Source organism: Brachypodium distachyon, chromosome 4, assembly GCF_000005505.3.
Source record: "Brachypodium distachyon strain Bd21 chromosome 4, Brachypodium_distachyon_v3.0, whole genome shotgun sequence".
Lineage (NCBI taxonomy): Eukaryota > Viridiplantae > Streptophyta > Magnoliopsida > Poales > Poaceae > Brachypodium > Brachypodium distachyon.
In genome coordinates this window covers 23,442,882-23,468,447 of record NC_016134.3, presented here as the reverse complement: position 1 = coordinate 23,468,447, position 25,566 = coordinate 23,442,882, and the positions used below count along the sequence as shown (strand labels likewise).

The window sequence follows — 25,566 nt, the reverse complement described above, 5'->3', positions numbered from 1 at the left end:
AAAGAGCACTGGTTCTTGCTGGCATTTTTGGTTGTGAAGTGGGCTTTATGCCTTTCACTTATTTGGGTCTCCCTGTTGGCACCACTCAACCTGTGTTTTCTGATTTTCTTCCTCTAGTCAACAGGATTGAGAGGAGAATGTCCAGTACAACCGCCCTCCTCTCTTATGGGGGCAAGCTTACGATTGTTAACTCCGTTTTTTCCTCATTTGCTACCTACTCAATGTGTTCCCTTTAGCTCCCTGTGAAGATCATTGAGCAAACTGATAAAATCAGAAGAAGATGCTTGTTAAAAAAACTGCAAATGGTGATTCCTGTAATTCCCTTGTTGCTTGGGATCGAGTGTGTCGTCCTAAAGATAAAGGTGGACTGGGTGTCATTAATCTTAGAGTCCAGAACCAAGGCCTGCTTCTGAAGCACTTAGACAAGTTTCTTGATAAGATGGATGTCCCTTGAGTAAATCTCATATGGGAGTCCTACTATCCTCAAGGTGCTCCTCATGCTGCTACTCCAGTCGGTTCCTTTTGGTGGATATCCATTTTCAGATTAATGCCCATTTTTCGTGGTATCTCCTCTTGCCAATCTGGGAGGGGAGACACTATCCTGTTATGGAAGGACACTTGGTCTGATGAAACTCTGTCTGAGAAGTGGCCCTATCTCTATTCTTTTGCTAAAAATGTTGACATTTCTCTTGCTGATTACTGCAATATTGGCAACCTGGAGGATTCTTTACATATCCCTCTGTCCCCTGAAGTCTTCTCTGAAATTGAACTCCTTGATCAGGCCATTGTTGATGCTAATATGTCTATTATGAAAAATGACTCCTGAAAATTCTACTCTTTTTTGTTTCAGAAGGATTGAGGTTCCTAGGCCATTTAAATGGATCTGGGAGTCAAAAGTCACAATGAAGGTTAAAGTCTTTGCCTGGTTATTGTTCAGTGACAGGCTTAACACCAGGAATATGCTGAACAGGAGAAATTTCATAGTTGGTGGTGACATAAACTGTGTTCTTTGTGATGCTGAAGTGGAACAAACCCTCAACCATCTGTTCATTAATTGTCCTTTTAGCTCTGAGTGCTGGTACAGCTTGGGATTCATTGGCCCCTTGCCGCTAATTGTCTGGATACCCTCCCGGAGATCAGAATCAATTTTGGCAGCCCTATTTTCTTTGCGGTTTTTGCTTTAGCTGTCTGAAATATCTAGAAAGTTCGTAATTATTTAATCTTTAAACCTGGAAAAGCTAATCTCATCCTCTTAGGCGGTTTTAGAGTGCCTCAAAACCTGTCGTCTGAGATAGCCACCTTGTTAGACTTTCTCTAGCTCTCTCTCTGGGGCTTGTCCCAGAATGTAATTATGTAATCTTCTGTACATATCTTTTATATATTAATATACCGCAGTAGGAGCCCCTCGTACTGTTAGTCGGAAGTGATTATAAGATTGACTGGATGAGCCGACAAAATTGGACGTGAATTATGTGAGAAATTCGAGACACAAAAATGTGGTTCTGAAGGGTACTCTCATACATATATATACAGAATGGAATAAAAATAATAATATTGAAATATACAAATTGGGAAACGAATATTCTTCCATCCGACACAAACAATAAATCTGCGTGTAGACTAATTCAATCCATGGCAGGTTGGATGTATTAATATGGCAAAGGTTGTATACATGACGCCCTCAGCCCCTTATATTTATGACGATAATTATAGAGAGACCTTCTAAGTTCGTGCAAAAAAGAAAGAAAGAAAAGAGAGACCTTCTCAGACTTCCAAATTTCTGAGCATAATAGACAGCATATAAATAGAGAACAACGAATCACTCTTAAAAACAATTAAGGGGCGCAAAAACAAAAGAAAGGATATAGATGTTTTAGCTATCATGGGAAGGATACTTGAAAAGTCATAAGGCCATGTCCAATGCAGCGCTTACAAAGAAGCAGACAGTCTATCAAAGCATCCCAGCACCCTCTTCTTAGTCTACAAAATATGTACACGATGATGGTAATATCCAAATGCCAGCATCAACATTATTGTAGGCTGCTGGGGTACAGTTCGGCAATGATGGAACAAATCCACCCAACACTACTGCTCAGCAGGGCAGATATCTTCCAAGCTGCAATTTAAAGGGTAGGGAGCTTTCAGATAAACTGTCGTACAAGCGGAAGGTCTAGTGCGGGCACACGCACCTTTTGCCCAAGAACTCAATGATGTCTGTAGTTACGGTTGATCTCTTCTTCTTCTCAAAAGCAAGCCCTGCAGCTTTCCTGAGCAATAGAGAGCCAGCTATGCACCCAAGGATCATCGGGTTCACGCTGCATCGCATGAAAGCAAAAGCAATCTGATTTAGTATGAGAGAGTAGTGACAAAGAGGAATAACCGAATAAGTATTACCTCTTCTCTGTAGGTTGGTCATTTGACAAGAGAAAGTGTCGTGCCCATGATGAGAAGAGCGCCACGCTATCACCAGTAAAACAAAATCAGGCAACAAACCAACCTTGATATCAAAAAACATATTATGGCAAAGTTCATGGTAAAAGAATTAAGATAATATATCAATAACATTGATCGACAATATATATTTTCTATTGGCAAACAGAAGATGCTGAAAAGCACATTTAGAGATTGTAGCAACTTATGTAAGCCCCCTTCTAGACAGTTTCAGCTTGTGCATAAGCCATATAAAGCTTAACTGTCCACAAGAGCCCAGGTGTGGGGAATCCCTGAGAAACTCTTCTGTTCCAAACAGCTTCTCAAACTTGAGCTTATTTTCTGTGGTGAGATGTGCAAAGTCTGTAATACCCACACACTTGTTTCTCTAAAGAAACATGTCAAAAATCCTTTGTGCAGATGAACTCCACCAAAATTTACAACCCGTGTAGTACGCTTGAATTGAACCACAAATTTCAGATCCAAAAGAGGCAACACACGAATGAAGGAGAGGCCGGCGGCGATATTAGAACTCGGAGGTGGCAACGATGGGGGAACCCACCGGTGGGGGACATGCGTCAGGGTGGTGGCGCGGATCTGATGTCCGGAGCAGATCAGAAGGGGGCTCAAGCGGGAGGAGCAGATTGATGTTGCTGACCGGAGAGCTCGTGGCGACGGCGGCAGAGTTGAACTCGGCGGCGGCCGGAGCTGTCTAGAAGGAGGCCGTATTGGTTTTTGTGCCTAGACCTTTCATAATACAATCCTTGAATCCTACCAAAACTGCTAGTCAACTCCCTCCCTGACTTGGATTCCTAGCAGACTCTAAATCTGCCTATTATGATGCTGCTTTTCCTAACAGGAGTCCACAAAACTTGGACAAGGGAAACTCAGCAACGAGAAGGGCAACAAACCTTCCGGAAAGAATGTCGCCTTGACCACCACATCGCCTTGGGGAACCAAATGTACTCACTTGTGTGACTGCAGAAAAGAAATATCCAGTAGTTTTAAATAAAAAAGAGTTAGTAGTGGTCCCAAGTTAAATCACAGCACTGGACACAGAAAGATGGGATTAAAGCTGGAGTTGGATGAACTTTAGTTAAGTAACGAAGTGCCTTACTAATACCTTGTTTACCATCACTAATTACATCTGCTTTTCCTTTCTTCATGATGGTTACACCACCAATTCTGAAAGTAAAGAAGAAAAGGTTAGAAATGAACCTAAAGAAAAAAGGTAGTAAATGTATTACGTTCATACTTTTGGCAAAGTGTAGTCAGTTGCTCAGAAGCATTTTCCTCATCTACATCACAGTTAAGCACCTTCTGGACAAGACGCTTGTACTCGTATACATTTGGTGTTAGGATGGCGAGAGAGTTATCTTCAACAAGACTAATGTTATTGGTTACAAGGAAAAGGCCATCCTGCAGTACAAATTAAATTTAAGATGGACTCCTAACTTAAATACATAAAGTATATTAAGTATGTTCAAATGTACCCCGTCAACAACAGTTGGAATATTAGCCTGCCGTGCATGTCTCATGATATTACTGACACAATTCTACAGATAGGTAAAGTGAAGTAAAGGTCAGACAGAAGATCAACTAAGTACTATCTTATTGTACTTAGACCTAGATGACATAATGTAAGCGAAAAATCATTGATGTGGGTCACTAATACAAAAAGAATTTTGATATGATATAGAAAAGGTATTGTACGGAAAATTCATCTCATCTAGTCTCTAGGGTTTAAAAGATATAACTTTAATACCTAATGATTGTACGCAGAAAATTGGCAAGCAATGTAACAGCTCAGAAAAAGTTCCGGGACTATATTTGGTTGTTTACCATCTACATATGCATATTAACTCCACCTAACTTTCTAGTTGCAAACATCTTCACAAAACTTAGATTATCAAATTAGACATGGTAGAGTCGGTTTTACTTCAACTTGCACAAATCAAAATATATTCAACTGGATTCAAGAGGTTCAAGTTGCGCTCAGAATTGTAGCAACTAGCAAAGAGTGAAAAGCTGGAAAAAGGGACAAAATAGGACAGAGATATTAGTTATATTTTTGGGATATTTAAGCATGTAAGCAAACCAGAAGAAATGAGTCCCTTCCAAGGCCAGGACCAACAACTATGCAATCGAAGCGCTCCATCCACTTCGTAACTTCAGTGAGAATGATAGAAGAAACAGATTCTCTTTCATCATCCCTTCCAAAATAAGTTTGAGATTATGCAAGACATCAAATCGATATTCCAGCAAACGGGCTCAAAAAATCAATTGAAATTACCTTACACTGTAGGACTCCTCAAGTATTGGATGCACAATCAACTCAGGGCTATAGCTCTTAATTACTGTTGCAGCATCTTTTGTGCAGAAAACATGTGAGAGATCTGCACCCTGAACAACAACATGTGAAACATTTGCATCTACGTGCAATTCATTGATTAATCTTTTAGAAGATACATACAACTTTTAAGGCAGAGATAGCGGCAAAATAAGGAGCACCAGTGTACTCGCGACATCCACCAATTACTGCTATCTTCCCTGGAAAACATAATGATAAATTGCCGATTAATTCTAAGAATATTTTCGTCGAAATGTTTTAGAACACCTGATAAGAAACTGGAATACACAGGCCACAACTTCAAAAGCCAATGCAGTATTTCAGAACAATTTCCATAAATCGATAGAAAGGATCAGAAAATTGGGACTGCTCCATTATTTTGGAGCTTTAAACACTTGACAAATATGAGGATGAGATTCATTGTCTGCACAAGTCTCCTCAACTGAAATTTTATGTAGCAACTCTATACCCAACCACTAGAAATACTTACAAGACCTGCCTGAAGTAAGATTTAGGGCTTGTTTTATCTACTTCTGCTACAGGTTTGATCACCTGCTTAACTATACAAGAGAGCACAATAAACCTTACAAAACTATTAATTCTACAAAATTATTTTGAACAGCTTTAAAATTACTGGCACATGGCAGCAACTGTAAAACCAACCTCTAAAAAAGAATAATATTTTGACTATAGATTATCTCCATGATAGCCAAACCAAGTTGCATTTACCTTTGGCTCCATTTAAGTTTAATACTGAAGAACAAAAATTATATAACTCCTAGGACACCGGACTTAATCTTTATAACAAAAGGTATCCCCATTTCAAATTATTTTTGTATGTGAAATCCAAGGCACAGTAAAAAGAGTCTTCTCATCAAAATGGATTGGCCATACAAAGTTGGGCTATTTGCATTCAGTCACTAAGGAGCAAAATCATACTAATGGACAGTTACACTATCATTGAATTGCATTTATTCTGTACTTCTAAAGAAGAGCTTTACGACACACATTTTCTGTGCCAAAACCCTTTCTTTAGTGAATGTACATCGCACACGAACTGAATCACTTTCAAAAAAATATCTTCTGCATGCCAATAGCATTCAAGTTTGTTGAGTACAATATAGAGCATCGTTACGCTAAGCATGTAACTTGCTATCCCTATGAAAGCCCTGAATTTCTAACAACAAAGAAGCATCTCCTCAAGTTAAAAAAGGAACAAGATTCAATTTATCAAGTTCATATAGATTTGATTACTCTACCCCCTTTAAGTAAGAACGAAGCAAAGAGAAAAACGAAGAAATATTCCCTTTGTGTGACGTTCAAATAAAAAGAAAGAAATTTACCATCAAGCAAAGCTCTATCTTTTGTATTCCCACGCACTGGATAAAAGAAAAGCTTAGCATGTCTTACTTGGATTCTTTTTTTTACGAATCTTACTCATGTAATAGTTTCTCTATGTTTTCCAATCCGCACATGCAGGCAATGCTATCAAACTCCTTTGTTTTTCTTATTCGTATCAAAAAGGCCGTTATATACGATGGTGCTTATTAGCCATAGACAGCGTAGTAACTAGTGAGACTTGCGACTTGTTTAGGCTCTAAAAGTTTCCCACGTCCGCCACACCAACACCACGGCAGCATACACCTCCCAAAATGAGCATCCAAACTTGTGGTGTGCCCCAATTAAACGTGCAAAAACACCAAGTCCCTCCCATGATGCATCAGGTCCTAGCGATATGCCTCGTAGTGTTCCCAGCAGTCCACCAAGGCCACAGGCCGAGAGCTCGTCGTCCAATTTGACTTAATATTCCATCCGCGCAATTTTACCTTTCGCGCCTAAATTTACACTCACAAGTTAAGGAATGCCCCCTCGTTCTTAAACCTACCATAACATCCAACAGCATTCCCCACTCGGGCATTCCATCGAACACAGACTGCGCAATCCTGAGCCTCGTACCGCCCAATTCATCGACCAAAACTAGAGCGCACAAGAAATCGGAAGATCGAGCGGCTTGCTCACCTGCCTGCCCTTTATGCCGGGCGCGGTCGAGCGGCGGCGTGATCCGCCGGACCACCGACTCCGCGTCCGCCTCGTACACCGCCCCCGCTGCCGCCGCATGCATCGCGTGGACCCGGAGAGAGCTCGAGGACGCGCGGCCGCCGCTTACGCAGGTGCAGGAGGGCGCGAGAGAGCGGAGCAGGAATAGCTGCCTGCGGAAGGCCGGGGAGGCGGCCCACATGCGGCCGCGGTGTTGCAGATTGTGCCGCCACGCGTGGGGGCACGCGCCCATTGACTGATAGGCTCACCGCCGTCTCACCCTGTTTGGCACTATATATTCCGGGTGCCACGGCGTGTCACATCAGTCTTGCTTCAGTTGGAAAGTCGTAGAAGCAGTTCGGCGTGTAGAAGAAGTGGAGAAAAAAAAGAACTAGCGAAATGACCAAGTATTGCCAAGGAAACACAAAGACAAGTAAACGAATGTATATCAGCGTCTATATAATGGGTTAATTTGAGCTGCTTCAATTGTGACGAATTTGAAAAATGCCACTGCAATTCTCATCATTTGAAAAATTTCACTGCAGTAGCTCTTTCAGTCCACTATGGTGGCATTTTCCAAAAAATCTGCAGATTTGCAGTGGCATTGTTATAAAAGATGATAATTGCGGTGGCATATATCACATTAACCCTTATAAAGTTACTCCGTCTGTCTAACAAAAGATGTCTCAAGTTTGTCAAAATTTGTATGTACCTAAACATGAATTAGTGTATAGATGCATTCAAATTTAGTCAAAGTTGAGATATCCTTTGTTGGACGGAAGGAGTACAATTATGTTTTTCGCATCTATGATTATATAATGAGCAGTTATATTCTGAAACTGGTTGCAGAATGATTATTCTTCAACTGCCGCTCTTTAATGGGGTGCGCGATGCACATTCGGCTCACAAGAGGAGGAAGGAGGCGCACTAGCTCAATTTCGCCGTCGGCAAAGAGCGACGCCGGATTCGCAAATGCACCGGCCGCGCTCCGACGACTACACCGGTGGTGGCACGGTGCACAACCCATGTCTCGCAATTTCGTGATGGCGCACAGGTGACGCACCATGCAAGACCCCTTGGGTCGTGTAGTACACCCAGTGGTACAAATGCACTGCCCGCAGGTGCATGAAAAATTCCCACGAGGAAACAAAAGTCGTTTTGATTGCACATACTCCCTCCATCCAACAAAAGCCGTGCGAAAAACATGACAAAAAGCATACAGAGGAGTCGAATAAACAAGCCGCTACCACAAAGACGAAGACCTCCTCCACTCTAGCGACGCCGAACAGGAAACGACTCCTTGCGCCAGAAGAAGGTAGGCAGAGTGGGGCTTCTTTGACGACTGGATCCAGAAGAGGTTGCCCCGATAGAAGCAACTCGTGCATCGGCAAGACCGCGCAACACGAAGTTGCCCTCCCTGGCCAGGACCACACCTAGCACGCAAACTCCGCCGCCAAATGATGTCTCCAAAGGCAACGCCTACACGGAGGACACGGCGTCCGAGGACGTCGCCGTTACCTGACTCGAAAATCGGATCAAAGCTTTCGTTCAGAAACTCCTCGTTTGCGAAGGGTGGGATGTGGCAGAACGGCACAACGGCAGCTTCAAGAAGGAAGCGACGTCCAATGACGTCGTCGTCTCCGACACCGACCGCGTCAATGCTAGGTTTTCACCCGCTGCCACCAATCCCACCACGGACACGCACCAAAGCAAGCGCCGGCGAAGTCCGCACCCGCCGCATGCACTGGATCTGGCCACACCGACGCTGGAAAAGGGTAGCATGGCCGTGGCCCACCAAGCCATGAACAGGCCCACAACACTGCCGTCGGCGGTAACCTCACTGCACACCACGCGGCCTCCACGCCGCAGTGCACTTCCCTGCGTCGGACAGAGCACACCCGCAGGACAGAGCATGCGCACGCGTGTAGGGCCGCCACAGCACCGCCTCCCCGTTGCGAGCAGCCGCCTCATGCCCCGATCTCCATCGCGCACAACGGTGCTGAGGAACTAAAAGAACAACACAAATTTAGAATAGAGAGAGTATTTATCATGATAATATTATAGTGATGTATTTCTTCATCGAACTAAACCCACAGAGTTTTTGTCTCGCAGTCTGCGGACTGATTGTCAACAAGATTTAGAAAGTTAATAAATTACCGTTTTGCTACAGCACAGTCGCCTGCTTTTTTTAAAAAAAAACAGGCGACCTCATAACCGTCCGATCAACGCTGGAAGATTCGTGCTTTTTCTTGGCCTCCTCTTGTTCTTTGCCTCTGCGGCTCTGCGCACTCGGCTTCCTTCAGTCGACACTCAGACAGACCTCGGAGCAGAGAGGATGAGGACGCGGGGGAAGGGGAGGAGGCGATTCTGCTCGTCCGTTGGGATTCCCCTTCATTTTCTGGTGTCCCCCGTCCTCCGTCCTCCGTAAGGCCCTCGCGGGGTCGGCGTCCTCATGGCTGCTCAACCTCGATGGCGACGGCGCGGCGAGCGGGGCGCGCTGGAGCGGCCCTCGAAGCGGTTAGCGCTTCCGGGAGAACCTAGAGGCGCCCCCCGCAAGGTCGCCGCCGAGGCCGCGGCCGTCGGGCGCGCGTCTGCTCCGACCCCCATTATGGCGACTTTTCCTCGTCGTCGGCGGAGGCTTTTTCTCTTCCCCGTCCGGTGAGATCCTCCTCCCTTATTCTGGTCTTCTTCAATAGCGATTTGTGTTTCCTTGCTGAATTTTTGCTTACTCTGGCGGATAGGGGAGAGGTCAGGTGTCAGGTGGTTTCTGCATTTGTGCTCGTTGGCGGCGAAGTTTGTCTGGTCCGCGCGGTGAGTTCGTCTGGCCACGTCACACCCACGGCTGCTTTGGTTCGCTTAATCACACGGCTGATTTCTTTCTCGCTTATTTTTCTGGAGCGGATGTGTCGAGGCGAAGGCAGCAGAGGCGGCCGCTTGCTCTTCGATTTCCCCCATATCTGGTCAATGGCGGACTATGCTCGTGCGCGTCTGTTGAGTTTTGCTTGCTGTACTCTCACGGTGACCATTTGCGATGGATGGGGTTCGATTCAGGTTTGAGAAACAAAGAGCCAACGTTAGGTTGTGGTTGTAGCTACTAAGCGTCTTTGTGATAGAACATTTTGTAGGCTAGTTGTAGTAGTTTCCAGGCTTCAGATTGATTGGTGCAGATACAGTTTTGGTGTAGATGTTATGATGTGGATCTGGCCCAGACTCGTTGCCTCTAACAATGTGATTAGCAAGTTTTTGGCTGCCAGGTCCAATGACACTGCCTCTACTTAGTTTATTTTGAGTGCTAGCTGCAGTGTTTTATTTTCTACTGCGAAATTAACTTCATGAGTTGTGCTTTCAGAAATCACCCTCAATTCTTAACGACACGGGAATAGACAATTGTTAACTTTTGTGATCATTCTCTAGACGAGGATTTAAGCTTTGATCCAGACACTGAACAAGGTTAATTCTGTTAGAGTGTGTAAGTCTAGTATTTTTCTAAAAATGGACATTGACCAAGGCTTGGTTTATAACACCTTCCATTGCTCACATATCCATTATGACCATGATCCTTACACTTATCTCTTAGTTTGTCTTGTATCTAGACATGTTTGGCTTCAAGTTTTGGTGTTGCCCCTTGCAGATAATCTCACTAACTCCTTGATGTTTTTTTATTTGTGTGTAGGAGAGAGCTTTCTAGGAGGCATGCTATAGGTTGGCTGTCTTTTGAAGTTGGTTCTCTTGTATTGTTCTGTTGAATACTGCGTAGTATCATGGAAACTAACCAAATGTAAGATTAGTTTATATTCAGATTTCATTTCATAAATTGTTCTGTTATATTGCATTATATGCTTATCCCCATTGTTGTAATATTAATTTATTTTTATTAAAAAAGAGAGATTGCTCATATTAGTTTGCTTCCTTTTGTAATGGGTCAGCAACAAACATATACACGTATAATGGGTCAGGAACCCTTCTATGTATTTTCCAATAAAAAGCACGAGTGCAAAGATCAATCCAATATATGGCAACAAGTCTTGAACAGAGAGAGAGACGGAAGAGCGGATCAAAAATCTCAACTATAATGTGAATCAAAAGTGTTGCATCAACCATGCTCTGATACCAATTGTAAGCGGAATAGACTTTTATTTACGGATCTTTGCAATACTGTATGATTCAACAGAAACATCCTAGAGATTTTAACAATGATGATCCGAGTGTACCTTGCTCCATTGCGAGTCCTTGCGAGATTAACGCCATCGTCGTGCGTACGTTCTTCTTGCCTCTGCCTTTTCTCTTCACAAGTTCCTCGGATGGATGAAGAACAGCCTTTCTGTGTATGTGTGACCCATTGATTGATTTAGTGTACCGAAACACATGCATGTACTGCTCCTTTTATAGGCCTGGAAAGGCCATGGCTTTACGTAATTATGCGGACGCGTTGCTTGGCGAAAACGCACGCGTTAACACGAGCAGACGCATCACTTCAGTCAATCGCGTCCTCTGAACCGTTCCGGCGAGGAGGCGTCTCACGCGAGTAGCAGCCGCACGTGCTAATCGATCAAATGCATGCACGTACTGATGTCAACTACGTACTGCATGCTGATGCTTTCATTTGACTACCAAAGTGCTACTTCCTTTTAACACACGTACACCATGTAATTGAAGATTAAACAGAGCGAGAAAAGAGGGAATTAAAACCCATAATTCTAATCATTTATATTAGCATCCATCACACTAATTTTTTTAATTAGAATCAGACTATAATTTACATTGGCCACATAAATATTCTTACATAGCAACCATTCATATATCTACTTCGCAGCGAGATGTTCGGATCGCGTTCTGGGAAGTCAGTAACTGCTTATTTCTGTTCTCAGGTATTCTGAAAACGTAGGCTAAATACAAAAAGGCAATATGCTTAAAAAATAGCACAGGAAGACTTGACTTGGCTATAAGATCGGGTTTCCACAGTATTCTTTCCACTAGCTCCACATTTTCACATCTCTCTTTGCTGGTCGTCAGCTTACTTTGACATTGGCTTCCAGTTGCCACACATGTGTACTTGAAAACCGCAATCTGCATCAACATCAATTATAAGACATATATCAGACCACACATTCGTAGCAACCAGGAACCACACATTCAAGAGACGTGTGAGACTATGGTTCCAGGACACACTCTTCCAACTAATTTTATAAACTAATACTGTTGCGACAAATACTAATTTCTTTTTCAAAGTGGGTTAGTAGTTGGGAATGCAGAACAATAAAATAGAACATAATAAAAAAGTCATCCAATAAATCGAACCTTGGGAAATTTTTAGTCAGAAAGTAGACAAATATCTAGCAAGAGTTACCAAGTCTCGTCCTTCAGGTTAGCCCAGTTCTCTTCTTTCTTTTTGTGCTAAAGTTCACACCTCTCTTTCTTGTTCATCATCTTACTACTTGGTATTGCTCTTGGTCCTACGAAAAAGGTGAATCATGGCCAGTGCGCTGGTGAGTGCTTTCACAGGATCGATGGACTCGCTCCTCAGAAAGCTCTCCACTATGTTGGAGAGAGAGTACGCGAAGAACAGAAGGATCGAGAAGGATTTGTTCTTCCTGCGAAATGAGCTGAGCAGCATGAAAGCGGTAATACAGAAGTATGCGATGCAGAATGATCCTGATTTGCAAGTGAAGGCTTGGATGAAGGAGGTGCGGGAGCTAGCTTACGACATCGAGGACACCATTGATGATTTCATGGTCCAAGATGAAGAAAATCCAGATGAGCCAACAGGCATCAAGGCGTTTGTCATCAACAATATCAGGAAGCTGAAGGAACTTTTTTCGAGGTGTAATATTGCAGAAGAGATTGCAGAACTGAAAAGTCAAGTTGTCGAGGTGAGCGATCGCAGAAAAAGGTACAAGCTTGATGAGTCGATCTCCATGGCTAGTGATGTTGCCGTGGACCCTCGTCTGCCTGCAATCTATGCTGAAGTAGGAGGAATTGTGGGTATCGATGGTGAGAGAGACAAAATAATCAAGTTGCTAATTGAGGCGGAGGCAGATGGTGGGTCTTGGCAACAGCTAAAAGTGGTGTCCATCGTGGGGTTTGGAGGTTTGGGCAAAACTACTCTGACCTACCAAGTGTATCAGAAAATCAAAGGTCAATTTGATTGCGCTGCTTTCGTGTTTGTATCTCAAAGGCCTAATGTGAAGCGGATTCTTTTGGATATACTCTCTGAACTTGGTACTCCTGGTAACATGTGGGATCATGAGCGGCAACTCATCAACATGATTAGAGAATTTCTGCACGACAAGAGGTGCGTTTTACAGACGCAATAATTTCTTCAAGTTAATTTTTTCTATAGTAAATTAGTGTTATGATTTTTTAAACATACTTATAATATTGATATCATCCAATAGGTACTTAATTGTAATTGATGATATCTGGAGCATATCAGCTTGGGAGATATTGAAGTGTGTGTTGCCTTACAACAATTCATGTAGCAGAATAATTACTACTACACGTGTTGTTGACGTAGCCGTAACTTGCTGCTCTAGCTTTGGAGTTGAAGGCCATATTTATCGCATCAAACCATTGCGTGAGGATGACTCCAGAAGGTTGTTTTTGAAAAGAATTTTTCATACTGAGCACAGTTGTCCCTCACATTTGGAAGAAGTCTCCAATGCAATTTTAAGAAAATGTGGCGGTTTGCCATTGGCCATACTTAATATTGCTGGTTTGTTGGCTACGAAACCCAGCACAAAGGATGAGTGGGAGTTGGTGCTAAACTCAATTGGCTCAGCACTTGACAACAGTAACACTTTACAAGGTATGAGAGAGATATTATTGCTTAGCTTCTATGATCTACCTCATCATTTGAAGACCTGTTTGTTATATTTAAGTATATATCCAGAGGATTATAAGATAAAGACCAAAGATTTGAAAAGGAGATGGATATCTGAAGGATTTATTGCTGAAGAACGGGGTAAAAGATTGGACCAAGTAGCTCAGAGTTACCTTAATGATCTTATTAATAGAAGTATGATCTTACCAGTGAGTATGGGGTATGATGGCAGTGTACAATATTGTCAAGTCCATGACATGGTGCTCAATATTCTAATATCTATGTCAACCGAAGCTAATTTTGTTACCATAATAGATGGACAGAAGCCTTTCTCTTTGCCAAAAAGGATTCGCCGATTGTCCCTTCAGTGCAATAATTCAGAAGATGCAGTAACACAAACAGCCTTAACAAAACAATCTTCTCTTCGTTCAGTTAGTATCTTTGGGTTTACAAAGGAAGTACCAAATATTGTGAACTTCCACGCTTTGCGTGTTTTGGACTTGTCTTATTGTGATTGGCTGAAGAACAACCATATTGAATGTATAGGGAGTATGCTTCAGTTGAGGTACCTAGTGCTTTACTCCAGATTTATAAGTGAGCTTCCTGAAAGAATAGGGAAATTGGAACAGTTAGAGATAGTGGATGTACGACTGTGTCCTATACGAGCACTTCCCGATGCAACTATTCGATTGCAAAAGCTAGTTTGTCTGAATGTAAGTGTTGTAACGAAGCTACCAGAAATGATTGGAAATATGCAATGTTTGGAAGAACTGTCACATGTTGTCATCCCAAGCTACTCGATAAGGTTGGTTCAAGAGCTTAGATGTCTTGCAAAACTGAGAGAGCTTGTAATAACTGTCGAAGAACCTATTGAGATGGGAAGTTATGGGGGGCAATTTAGGGAAGCTTTGGTATGTTCTCTTTGCGAATTAGGCAGACAAAACCTTCAAGATCTCTCACTTGGTTACAAAGGTAATGAACGTTTCATTCTAGATTCATTAATGGTTTCATGCTCTGCACTTCAACATCTCCGAAAGTTTGCCATTACGAAGCCTGTTTCGATGGTGCCAAAGTGGATGAGCACGTTTGCCAGTCTGAAACACCTGGAACTATACATCTCAAGAATGGCAGAAATTGATATTGACATACTGAAAGAACTGTCCACTCTGCTCTATCTCCGCCTTGTCTTTACGGGGCATGCGCCAAATGGAAAGATAGTCATCGGCAGCCAAGGATTCCAATCTTTAAAAGATTTCAGTCTCATATGTTTTATTTCTGGGATGTGGCTAGTGTTTGCACCAGGAGCTATGCAGAAGTTACAAACATATCACCTTACTTTCAAGTTACCGGAGGCATGTTCTGACGGTGCTGATTTCTATTTCGGTCTTGGGCATCTTTCAAGCCTCCAACATGTCAATGTGATAATCGTTCCTGTTGGCTCCACGAATGAGGACACAACGACTGCAGAGGCAGCAATCAAGAGTGAAAGCGACCTTCGTCCCAATAAACCAACAACTGAAACTGGAATATGGTCATAGGATTGAGAGGTGAAGGACAGGCTGTATTGATACCCCTCTCCGATCTTAAATGTAAGAATTCCTCATTTTGTCTTAAGTCAAACTTGACCAAGTTTATAGAAAAAGATATCAACATCTAGAATATCAAATAAGTATAGCATGAAAAATATATCATGATGGATCTAATAAAACTAATTTGAAGTCGTAGATGTTGCCATGTTGGTACATTTTTTTGTAAACTTCGTCAAATTTCAAAAAAAATTTGACTTAGGACAAAGTTATGACTTTTTACATTTAAGGACGGAGAGAGTACTGATAACCAGAGATATAGTTACCATCAAAATGCTCGGTGATGAACACCTGAGAAAAAACCTAGATTCTTGTTCAGGTTCATTGGGGCTTGCCTATATTCTTCTTATTGTTTTTTAAATAAGAGAATAATTTTCATATCGATTTCCAAAACTACGAGCATCACTGCATCACTCTGTTTACATTCTTGATTTCTTCTTATGTTCTGCATTATATTCAACTGAAATAGTTCATTTCAGATGTGCATGATGACCTTTCTAAAATAATGGATTCAGTTAACACGTTATCATCTAGTGTTAAGATTGCTTCAACCTATGTTCCTTCTGCAAAACATCATCGCAAGTTACACATCAAACTGGCCAGTGGTAAAATGTAACTGGGTGCTAAGGAGTTATTTTCTCTAGATGACAAAGAATTGTCTTGTACTTTCAGGCTCGGCCTTTATTATTTTATTTATTTATTTTAGAGGTTGAGAGCAAGAATTCCAAATTCGTAATTCTAGAATTTTGATGCCACAAATGTAACATTGAAAATAAAAGGAACTAAAGAAATAATTTGTGAGAAAAATATTCTTAGAGGCCAAAAAAACAGAGATGATAATCATGGTTTAAAAATAGGGCAGCGATCTTCAAAAACAGTGAGAAAAATAGTACTCCATTCGTCTCATATTAAGTGAAGAAATATTATATGTATATATCTAGACACTTTTTGGATATAGATACATTCATATTTGGGCAAATTTGAGTCACTTGATATGGGACGGAGGAAGTAGTACTCTATGTAAGTGCTCCGTAGATCGCTATTGCTATGCCCTTAAAAAAAATTATACTTCGTATTTACAGTGATGCTATTTGGACTAATAATGATCTTCTTATCTGTGTCTTGCCACCGTTACGACTAAAAGTATGTTTTTTGGAAATCGAAAGAGGAAGAGTACTGAATCACCATATTGTTTTTAACCGGAAAGAACGAAACCACCTGCTAACTTGCAAGCCACAGTTTTACTTGTTGCTTTTACCGCATCGATAGAGGCGGCTGACGACAAAACAAGCAAGTTCCAATAACATACGGGAAGGAACAAGAACTAACATAATACCCAGTCTTCTTTTCCGCGGTGATTAAAGCCCATCAAATGGCCATCCAATCTGGAAGCTCAATGCCACTGCGGCATTATTGCAGGCCCAATCTGCTTGGTTCAAGTAATAGTGGAAGTACTCCCTCCGTCCGTTTTTACGAAGCGTGATTCATTTTGCTAGTAGTTCATAAATATCAGATGTTTGGTGGAGTCATCCAATCAAAAAGACATACATGCAAAAGTGGTCCAATCAATAAAAGAGTAGCAGCTTTCATTGGCACTAGCGAAAACACTATTCACGCCTGGTATAACCGGACGGAGGGAGTATTCTATAAACTAAAAGTAATAGTGCATCAGAGCGTGTATCGAATAAAATGCATCTAGGCCACTGAATTTGTTGTCTCGGTCCGAACTGGTCATCAATCTCTCAGACCGAGCTCACACTTGGTTAATTTTTTGTTCTTAAACTCTTTCCTCCATCTCATAATAAGTGACTCAAATTTGTCCAAATATAGACGTATCTATACTAAAAAAAACGTCTAGATACATGTAATATTTCGTCATTTGATATGAGACGGAGGAGTATTACTTTGACATTTGACATAGGCTGAGGCACCGGTGCAGCAACGGAAATGAACACCACACGAGGCCACGATCGAATACGTACAATTCTGGCGTGCACCAAATGGAAGGCAAAAGCATGGCTATATGTAAGTTGATATTCCATCCATCATAGGTTAATTGTTGTTAAATCCTAGATATCTCTAGGTGTAGATCGGTACAAATAGGAACCTATTTCTGTGAATGGATTTCGTTTTGGGTATGGGATAAAAGGGAGAGAAGAGAGGGAGAGCAGTACCATCGCCTTGGCTAGAAGATCCCGACGGCGCGGACGACATGGTCAAAGGCGAGGGAGCGACGGCGACGGGGATCGACAGCGGCAGCGGGAGGCGGAGCTTCCAGTTACTCCTGCGCGGAACCCTAGATCGGTAGGGGGTTGTTCGGTGGGGTGTGCGGCACAGCGATGAACCTTGTGTTGCGTGCCGCCGGCCCCCACCTCTTTATATTGTGCAGTGTAACAGGGGCCCGCCAACCATAATGGGTTGGGCGCCCCCAATCAGGGCGCTGTGGATCTAAGGGGCCGGTCATTTGGAGCTGGATGTTATTGATGGAGAATTGAAACCATCTTTTATCTATCTTTCCTCGCTAACAACTAGATTTACTAGCAAAACTACACTACTCTACATACGCCGGAAATACGTGTCTGGAATCACACTAGACCGGCGTCTATAGAGGCTCTGAAGATCGGTGAGACACATCCTCTTATTCACTTCTTATTTTGCCCTTAGCTTCCGCTTTTCCAACTCCAATCTTCGGCCTTTGACTTTCCCGAAAGATTCAACCAGAGTCTTTGTCTTTAGAGAAGCCAAGATAAGCAAGGCAACTGGTACGATAGACAGCGAGAACTTCTCTTCACTCTCTAGCCCAATGCATAAGCTTTAGTTCAGTACTAAATGGGGAACGAAAGCGTTTTATCTAAGATATCCCACGGCTCCTTCTTCCCTTTTCAAGAGGGCATTCGAGCATCTCATTATGTCAAGAGCAGCCAGCCCGACGTTTTTATGCCCCATGTTGCCGCCAATAGATCTTCCCGAACAGAGCACAGAGAATAGGTTTGTTTCCTTCACCGAAGCCACCTACTCTTGTTGGGCCGTTGGGCCCATACGGGTGGAGATCACTCTAACATTCTCCCCCTTGATCTCAACTTTTATTTTGACCGTATACTTTTTACTTTACTCATTTCACCACCGATTAGTACGTAGAGCATGTTTCATCGTCTCAGCTCAATTGCCGATAGAATCAGACAGTTATGACATACCTTTCCATGTTGAAAAAAATTATGTTCTTTTCAGGCCATTCTTTATCCAGAAATCATAAACTTTCCCTTAAACCCAAGCCGGCTAAGTGTTCCTTGAACACACTGGGTGGTAGGCCTTTCGTAAGCGGATCCGCAAGCATATCCTTTGTCTTTATATGCTCGAGACTTATTGTGTGATCCTGAATTTTATCTTTCACAACATAATACTTTATCTCTATTGGTTTGGTAGCATTACTCGACTTGTTGTTGTGAGTATAAAACACTGCGGGCTGATTGTCGCAGTACATCTTTAGTGGTTTGTCGATACAATCCACTACTTTCAAGTCGGATATAAATTTCTTTAACCATATCGCATGCCCCGTTGCCTCATAACATGTTATAAATTCTGCATACATCGTGGATGATGCAACTATTGACTGTTTGGAGCTTCTCCACGAAATAACCCCGCCTGCGAGAGTGAATACATATCCTGACGTGGATTTCCTAACATCTTTATCTCCCGCAAAATCTGCATCTGAATACCCTCTTATCTCTAGGGAATCAGATCTTCTATATGTTAGCATGAGGCCTTTTGTGTCTTGCGCATAACGAAATGCTTTCTTTACCATTTTCCGGTGCTCTATGCCTGGATTTTCTTGATATCTACCGAGTACCCTAGTGATAAAAGCTAAGTCAGGGCGAGTGCACACTTGTGCATACTGTAGGCTTCCAACTGTCGAAGCATATGGAACCGCTTTCATTTGATCGATCTCATATTGACTTTTGGGACATTGAAATTTCCCGAAACTGTCGCCCTTGACTATAGGAGCAGGTGTGGCATTGCTCGCATGCATATTGTAATTCTTTAGAATCTTTTCTAAATATGCCTTTTGCGATAGTCTTAGAACCCTATTTTTTTCTATCTCGGTGAATTTCTATGCCCAAGACATATGATGCTTCACCAAGATCTTTCATATCAAAATTTGAGGACAAAAACTTTTTTGTTTCTAGTAGTAGACTGACATCGCTGCTAGCAAGCAGGATATTATCCACATACAGAATTAGGAAAATATATTTTCCACTTTTAAATTTTGCATAAACGCAGTTGTCCTTAACATTTTCTTTAAACCCAAATTTCTTAAGGGTCTCATCAAACTTTAGATACCACTGTCTAAAGGCTTGCTTTAATTCATAAATGGATTTCTTTATGCGGCATCCCATGTGTTTCTTGTCTTTCATGATAAAACCCTTGGGTTGTTTCATGTAAACATTTTCTTCTAAATCCCCATTTAGAAATGTCGTCTTTACATCCATCTGATGTAACTCTAATCAAAATGCGTCACTAGTGCCATTATTATTCTGAAGGAATTTTTGCATGAGACTGGTGAAAATGTCTCATTGTAATCTATTTCTTCTCTTTGTGTAAATCCTTTTGCCACGAGTCATGCTTTGTATTTTTCTATATTCCCTTTAGAGTCATATTTGGTTTTGTAGACCCATTTACAGCCTACCGTTTTGGCTTCTTTAGAAATTTCCTCTAAGTCCCAAACTTCGTTAGAACTCATCAATCTCATCTCATCTTCCATGGCCTCCAGCCACTTCGATGAGTGAGAACCACTCATGGCTTCTTCATATGAAGTGGGATCATTCTCCATATGAACTCTTTCTGTATTATAAACTTTATAATCTTTTGGAATGGCTGACTTTTTAACTCTTTGAGACCTTATAGGGGCCTCATTTTCTGGCATGTTCTGTGTCTCTACATGTGGCGCATGTTCAGGCTGCTGCAGCTCCCTTTCATGTGCAACAATGGGTTGAGTCGGCTCCTAAAGGACAGGTTCCGGACCTTCACTCATTGTTGCCATGTGTGGAGTCACAACAGGTGTCGGCACCACGATCTCAGGGATTGTCGGTGCGGCAACAACAGGTAGTGAAAAGAATGGCTCTTGAGTCATCGGATTAGGTGCATGCACCCTCTTCTCCTCAAGATCAACTTTCCGAGCTACCGTGCTCCCCCTCGTCATTTCGTCCTCTAAGAAGACGGTGTGTCTCGTTTCCACAAACTTTGTGTATTTGTCTGGACAGTAGAAACGAAAACCTTTTGATCTTTCAGGGTAGCCAATGAAATGGCAACTTACTGTCTTGGTATCCAACTTTGCAATATTTGGGTTAAACATTTTGGCCTCAGCTGGGCTCCCCCACACCCGCAGGTGTTGTAGAGAGGGCACTATTCCTGTCCACAGCTCGTACGGTGTTTTGGGCACCGACTTGCTTGGCACTCTATTGAGAATGTGAATGGCGGTTTTTAATGCCTCCATCCACAATCCCAATGGTAATGTGGAATAACTCATCATACTGCGCACCATATCCATAAGGGTACGGTTACGCCTTTCAGCTACTCCATTTTGCTGAGGCTCGCCCGGCATTGAATACTGAGCAATTATTCTAGTCTCCTGTAGGAACCTTGCAAAAGGCCCAGGGACTTGGCCGTATGGGGTGTGCCCACCGTAGTACCCCCCCCCCCCTCACGGTCGGGTCTTACTATCTTTATCTTTTTATCATGCTGATTTTCAACTTCAGCCTTGAATATTTTAAATTTATCCAATGCTTCTGACCTTTCTTTTATTGGATAAATGTAACCATAACGGGAGTAGTCGTCTGTGAATGTTATGAACAAATCATAACCATCCACACTTTTCACAGGAAATGGTCCACAAATGATAGTGTGAATAATTTCGAGTGTGCTGGTGCTACGTATTGCACCCTTTTTTATTTGTTTTACACACTTTCCTTTGATGCAATCTACGCATTGCTCTATTTCTGAGAACTCTAATGGAGGAAGAATTTCTGTTTGTGCAATTTAATCTATATCACCGTTGGGCAAAAAATAGAATTAAATGCACACTTTAACCATTAATCATGATCATGCTATTAATGACGTTGGTCAAGAAAAAATAACAGGATCACAATTAACATAAAACACTTTTAATCATGTTCTTTGCATATTGAAACAACACTTTTAAACTATTTGCAGCGGAAACTATGAACAAAAATTATAACTTTATACTTTTCAGAAGCATTATTTTGCACTTTTCTATTTCCTAAAACAAACATCTCGTTGGTTCAGTTTGAATAGGATAAAAATTATACCAAAAAACAGCAAAACTGAATATATACAGCAAAAATTAATGCCTCTGTTAGAAAAAAAGAAAAAACGGCGGCGGGAGGTGGAGCTTCCCGTTACTCTTGTGCGGAACTCTAGATCGGTAGGCGGTTGTTCGGTGGGGTGTGCGGCACAGCGACGAACCTTGTGTTGCGTGCCGCCGCCCCCACCTCTTTATATTGAACAGTGTAACAGGGCCCTGCCAACCATAATGGGTTGGGCGTCCCCGATTAGGGCGCTGTGGATCTAAGGGCCCGGTGGGCCGTTGGGCCCACTCGGGTAGAGATCACTCTAACAATTGTCTCTTCTCCGGCCGTGTTTCACGTTAAGTCTTTGGAGGATGCACACGTCACCGCTTTGCTGGCTAGAACTGAACAACGAATTAATTTGATATGCACGGGGCATTATTTGTTGGTACGCGTGCACGTCGTTTGCTCTTCTAGCGCCTTGCGCGTTCGTGTATCACGTCCTCTTTTGTTCTTTTCTCGAAACAAAGCTGTCGACTGAGGAACTAATCAAGGCGTACGTATTAACCCTTAGATCATTCAACAACGCAGAGAAGTGTTAATAACTGTGACCGTGAGCTGGGAAAGGAAACGTACATCACATGGAGGTAGTACCAACAAACGATATGTCATGTCAGTGTGATTAGCCGGGACGTAACGCGCCTATACACGCGGATCATCATCGGTCCTTCAATTCCGTCCGTACGTCCTCGCCACAAGGTTCTCCAAGTATATAAACAGACGCATGGTGAGGTTCGAATTGGAGCATCAAGAATAAGCTAGCAGGACCCAATAAGATCAATACATACATCGATCTAGCGAGCTCGGTGAAGTAATATTACAATGCACAAGAGTGTTTAGGTACGCCGCGGTTGCTTGTCGGGAGCAGAAATGGACTCACAGGTGATCCTCCTCGCATGCATCCATGCTGTCCAAGTATAAGGGAATTGTTTTTCTCATCGGTTTGAGCTTTCCGATGAACTGATTTTGTGCATGAAACTCTTCACATCCAACGCTTTTAATTCTTCCGGATTTATTTTTGAATTCTAATCAATATATCTTGCTGGATTCAAGAAAGAATTGCTTCGTACTTAATTGCACCGCGCGTACATTATCTCACAAATTCTACACCAGCACATGACCTCAACTGGAACAACCCAGGCGACCCCAGCCTCCGTGCTTCAGTTGAGCGTCTTCACGACGGTGAAGATCCAGTCCGTCCCTGGGCCGGCAAAGTACAGCAATTTCCCCGTGTGGGTGACCCTGGAGGCTCCGGGGGCAGGCCAGACGGCGCGGGCCCCGATTGACATGGTCGCGGCGGTCGACGTAAGCCGGAGCATCCATGACAACGAAAGGCTAGAGCAGGAGAAGGCTTCTGTCTCGCTAGTCATCGACCTTCTGCTCCCCGGTGACCGCCTCGCTGTCGTGCCATTCGATGAAGACGTCGCCAAGCACGCAGAGGAGCTTGTCGACATGTCTGACCAGGGCAAGGAGAAGGCTCGGAGCACGGTGAAGTCACTCACCACCGGTTACGGCACAAGGCTGTCCAAGCCCCTAGAGAGGGCCGAGCAGGTAATTCATACAGCTTGATTTTTCAAGTCAAACAGAGTTATCGATTTGACTAACACACTGATGTTGCTGTACATGTATGTACTTATTGGCAGATCCTTATGGAGCGGGGTGACGTGGAGCGCGCAGCCTTCATTATCCTGCTATCGGATGGCGGCGACACGTCCATACTGAAAGATAAGGAGTGGGAAAGAACGGACACCAGCGTACTAAGAGACCCCAAATACCCCGTGCGCACGTTCGGGTTCACGGGCCACAACGCCAAGACGATGGAATTCATCGCAACCAGAACCAAAGGGACATACAACGCAATTGATGGCGCCGGCAACGACATCTACCACAAGTTCTCCGGTGTTGTATCAGGGCTGCTGAGCAAGGCCACGTTCCGCCTGTTCTCCGCGGTCGGCTTGGAGGCTCAGCTCGCAGCCGTGCACCCGGGGGTGTCGCTCGTGAGGATAGAATCCAGAGAGCAAAGGACCAACATCAGCGACGATGGGAGGTCTGGAAGCGTTCGCGTAGGTGCCATGAAGGCCGGAGAAACGACGGAGTTTACAGTGTACCTGGACGTGCCGGAAGGTGATGCGGGCATGGAGGCCATGGAGGTGTTGTCCATCGGCGGAGTGTACACGCAGGGCTGGGACGGAAAGCGGGTTGGGTACCGCCGAGGTGGCGTAGCTAGCCTGTCGTACCAAAAACAATGAATGAACATCAGAACATATGAATGTGGTCCATGGCAAAGGTCTCGACATGGCCCTTGTGAGACAAGCCTTCGACGTTATTCAAATTCTTGATAAGCCAAGTATAAAATAAGAGCAAGCCTCTGTTGCATCTCGCCATGGTGAGAATCAGATCAATAAAGTGAAGAGCAATTCCTCTGCTTCTTGTCTATGCACGCGTCCCCTATAAAATTTATAAACTTTGTGATTGATCCACACCAGTAGTAGTATTTTTCTTCTTAATAAAAACAGTCGAAGACTATCCTACGCTAGAGCCGAACAGATGCAACCTAAGTTGGAGGAAATACAACGTAAGAGCAACTTTACAGATACCGAAAAGAGCTCCGATCCGAGAAACAACCGTCAGTTTTCGGTTTTGGGCAAAAAACGACCTAAATAGATACCGAAGATTTGCGAAATCCGCTAAAAAAAAGGATTGAATCAACCGAATACCATCCCCCACGCTTGGATATCATCGGTGTCCCATGCGACCAAAACAGGCCACCCCAACTCTAGAAAAAAACGGTTGGCCGCAGTTATTCCTTCCCACATTGTCTTCCTCCTCTCCCCGACCGTGGCCGCCGCCGCCGGCCCGTCCCCGACCCTGGCCGCGGACGGTCGGTATCTCGCCCCTGCCCGCCTCCCTCATCCCTGGCAGCCTCCATCGTCCATGGCCGCCCCCGACCTTGCCCCTAGCTGCCTCCATTGTCCACGGCCACCCCCGACCGCGCCGGTCCATAGCTCCATCCGGCAAATCGTTTTCCTGAATCGGCTCGTTGATTGATGAGGATTGAATCTCAGACTTTAATTTGAGGGAAAACCATTTGGAATTTGGAGACTGAATGGAGATTTAATCAGGCATATGCGTAGTGTTCTTGCCTTCTCTTGTCGTGTGGGAGGAGGAAGATGAAGGAGCTGGGTTGGGCTGGGCTAGATGGGCCAGATGTAGAGATTCGGTTTTACGAATGGTATTCAGGATTTGGTCCGCGCATGTCAAATTGGAACCGAGAAAACAAGATCGGTAGATCGAATATGCATTTTTTTCAGGTCAGAAAATTCGGTAACGGCTAGAATTGCTCTAAGGTTGCCTAGTCTTTTGCTTTGGGCAATCCTTTCATGGCTGGGCTGGTGGGGAATGTGATTCAAGCTAATCCTACTAGTGGACAAACCTTTGAGGAGTTCATGATAGAGTTGATGAAATCTAGCAGTGACAATAGATATATTTTTTTTTGCAGGTTAAAAACTTCATTAATCAAATACTGAACAGAGTCCTGACGCATAGCGTCGATTACAAATTGAGATTTTTCACCCATCCAACAATCGGAAGAAGAGTTAATTCCCGCGAAGTTTTTTTTTTGCCAATATCCGGCGGAACGGCATTCAGTAACGTGCCAAAGGATCTAAGCCTCCGGCCGAACTGGGCCAACTCATGCGCCACCTGAATTTGGGATCTACTAACTTTAACAACGGATATGTTTAGGGGGGCGGCCAATCTCTTAGTTTCTTCAATGATGTCAAAGTGGCCAGCTCTGCAACAGCCCTTGTCCTTCAGGGCCTGCGCCACTTCCAAGGAGTCTGTCTCAAGCACAAAGTCGGGAGAGCACAGCTTGGACACCAGCCTCACTCATTCCCTGCAAGCAATGGCTTCAGATTCCGCTGCGTTATTTGCACTTTGGATCCAACCACAGGCCGAGAACAACACCCTACGGTCACTAGT

At 43.4% G+C, this 25,566-nt stretch overlaps 4 protein-coding genes and 1 long non-coding RNA gene across 19 annotated transcripts; 3 read left to right on the top strand and 2 right to left on the bottom strand.

Annotated features, from left to right (window-relative positions):
* Positions 1 to 1,767: 1,767 nt before the first annotated feature.
* On the bottom strand, positions 1,768 to 11,189 carry LOC100837614 (ATP-dependent (S)-NAD(P)H-hydrate dehydratase). 3 transcript variants are annotated; one of them, XM_024454753.1, is made up of 11 exons: positions 11,029 to 11,189; positions 4,904 to 4,980; positions 4,724 to 4,833; positions 4,529 to 4,643; positions 3,924 to 3,986; positions 3,686 to 3,849; positions 3,554 to 3,615; positions 3,342 to 3,408; positions 2,395 to 2,460; positions 2,190 to 2,315; positions 1,768 to 2,116 (listed from the first exon to the last, which is right to left on the bottom strand). In XM_024454753.1, the coding sequence occupies exons 1-11, from the start codon at positions 11,186 to 11,188 to the stop codon at positions 2,086 to 2,088; spliced, it is 1,041 nt and encodes a 346-aa protein (XP_024310521.1). In that variant the 5' UTR covers position 11,189; the 3' UTR covers positions 1,768 to 2,085. The 3 variants fall into 3 exon arrangements, with proteins under 3 accessions (XP_024310521.1, XP_003577622.1, XP_024310520.1); XM_003577574.4 differs by lacking the exon at positions 11,029 to 11,189 and adding an exon at positions 6,800 to 7,103; XM_024454752.1 differs by lacking the exons at positions 3,924 to 3,986; positions 11,029 to 11,189 and adding an exon at positions 6,800 to 7,105.
* Positions 9,000 to 10,726, top strand: LOC104584567. 6 transcript variants are annotated; one of them, XR_002960112.1, is made up of 4 exons: positions 9,041 to 9,475; positions 9,559 to 10,071; positions 10,167 to 10,267; positions 10,491 to 10,726. XR_002960112.1 is itself a non-coding variant. In XM_014903276.2 (3 exons), exons 1-3 carry the CDS (start codon positions 9,270 to 9,272, stop codon positions 10,503 to 10,505), a joined length of 531 nt encoding a protein of 176 aa, XP_014758762.1. In that variant the 5' UTR covers positions 9,085 to 9,269; the 3' UTR covers positions 10,506 to 10,726. The 6 variants fall into 6 exon arrangements, 1 of the variants encoding a protein (XP_014758762.1); XR_002960110.1 differs by lacking the exon at positions 10,491 to 10,726 and having other exon boundaries at positions 9,000 to 9,475; positions 9,559 to 9,628; positions 9,716 to 10,169; XR_002960113.1 differs by lacking the exon at positions 10,491 to 10,726 and having other exon boundaries at positions 9,027 to 9,475; positions 9,559 to 9,868; positions 9,991 to 10,197.
* Positions 11,190 to 11,527: 338 nt separating the features above from the next.
* Positions 11,528 to 12,306, bottom strand: LOC112272356. The gene is made up of 2 exons (XR_002966041.1): positions 12,165 to 12,306; positions 11,528 to 11,884 (listed from the first exon to the last, which is right to left on the bottom strand). It is a non-coding gene; the product is annotated as an uncharacterized LOC112272356 (long non-coding RNA).
* Positions 11,974 to 22,467, top strand: LOC100837313 (putative disease resistance RPP13-like protein 3). 6 transcript variants are annotated; one of them, XR_002966040.1, is made up of 5 exons: positions 11,974 to 12,181; positions 12,282 to 13,109; positions 13,213 to 15,226; positions 17,145 to 17,248; positions 20,126 to 22,467. XR_002966040.1 is itself a non-coding variant. In XM_010239465.3 (2 exons), exons 1-2 carry the CDS (start codon positions 12,289 to 12,291, stop codon positions 15,173 to 15,175), a joined length of 2,784 nt encoding a protein of 927 aa, XP_010237767.1. In that variant the 5' UTR covers positions 11,975 to 12,288; the 3' UTR covers positions 15,176 to 15,607. The 6 variants fall into 6 exon arrangements, 1 of the variants encoding a protein (XP_010237767.1); XR_002966039.1 differs by having other exon boundaries at positions 11,975 to 13,109; positions 17,163 to 17,248; XR_002966038.1 differs by having other exon boundaries at positions 11,975 to 13,109; positions 22,117 to 22,467.
* Positions 22,308 to 24,021, top strand: LOC100842368. 3 transcript variants are annotated; one of them, XM_003576043.4, is made up of 3 exons: positions 22,308 to 22,467; positions 22,699 to 23,136; positions 23,229 to 24,021. In XM_003576043.4, exons 1-3 carry the CDS (start codon positions 22,456 to 22,458, stop codon positions 23,832 to 23,834), a joined length of 1,056 nt encoding a protein of 351 aa, XP_003576091.1. In that variant the 5' UTR covers positions 22,308 to 22,455; the 3' UTR covers positions 23,835 to 24,021. The 3 variants fall into 3 exon arrangements, with proteins under 3 accessions (XP_003576091.1, XP_010237766.1, XP_014757578.1); XM_010239464.3 differs by having other exon boundaries at positions 22,309 to 22,467; positions 22,726 to 23,136; XM_014902092.2 differs by having other exon boundaries at positions 22,332 to 22,467; positions 22,639 to 23,136.
* The last annotated feature ends 1,545 nt before the right edge of the window (positions 24,022 to 25,566 follow it).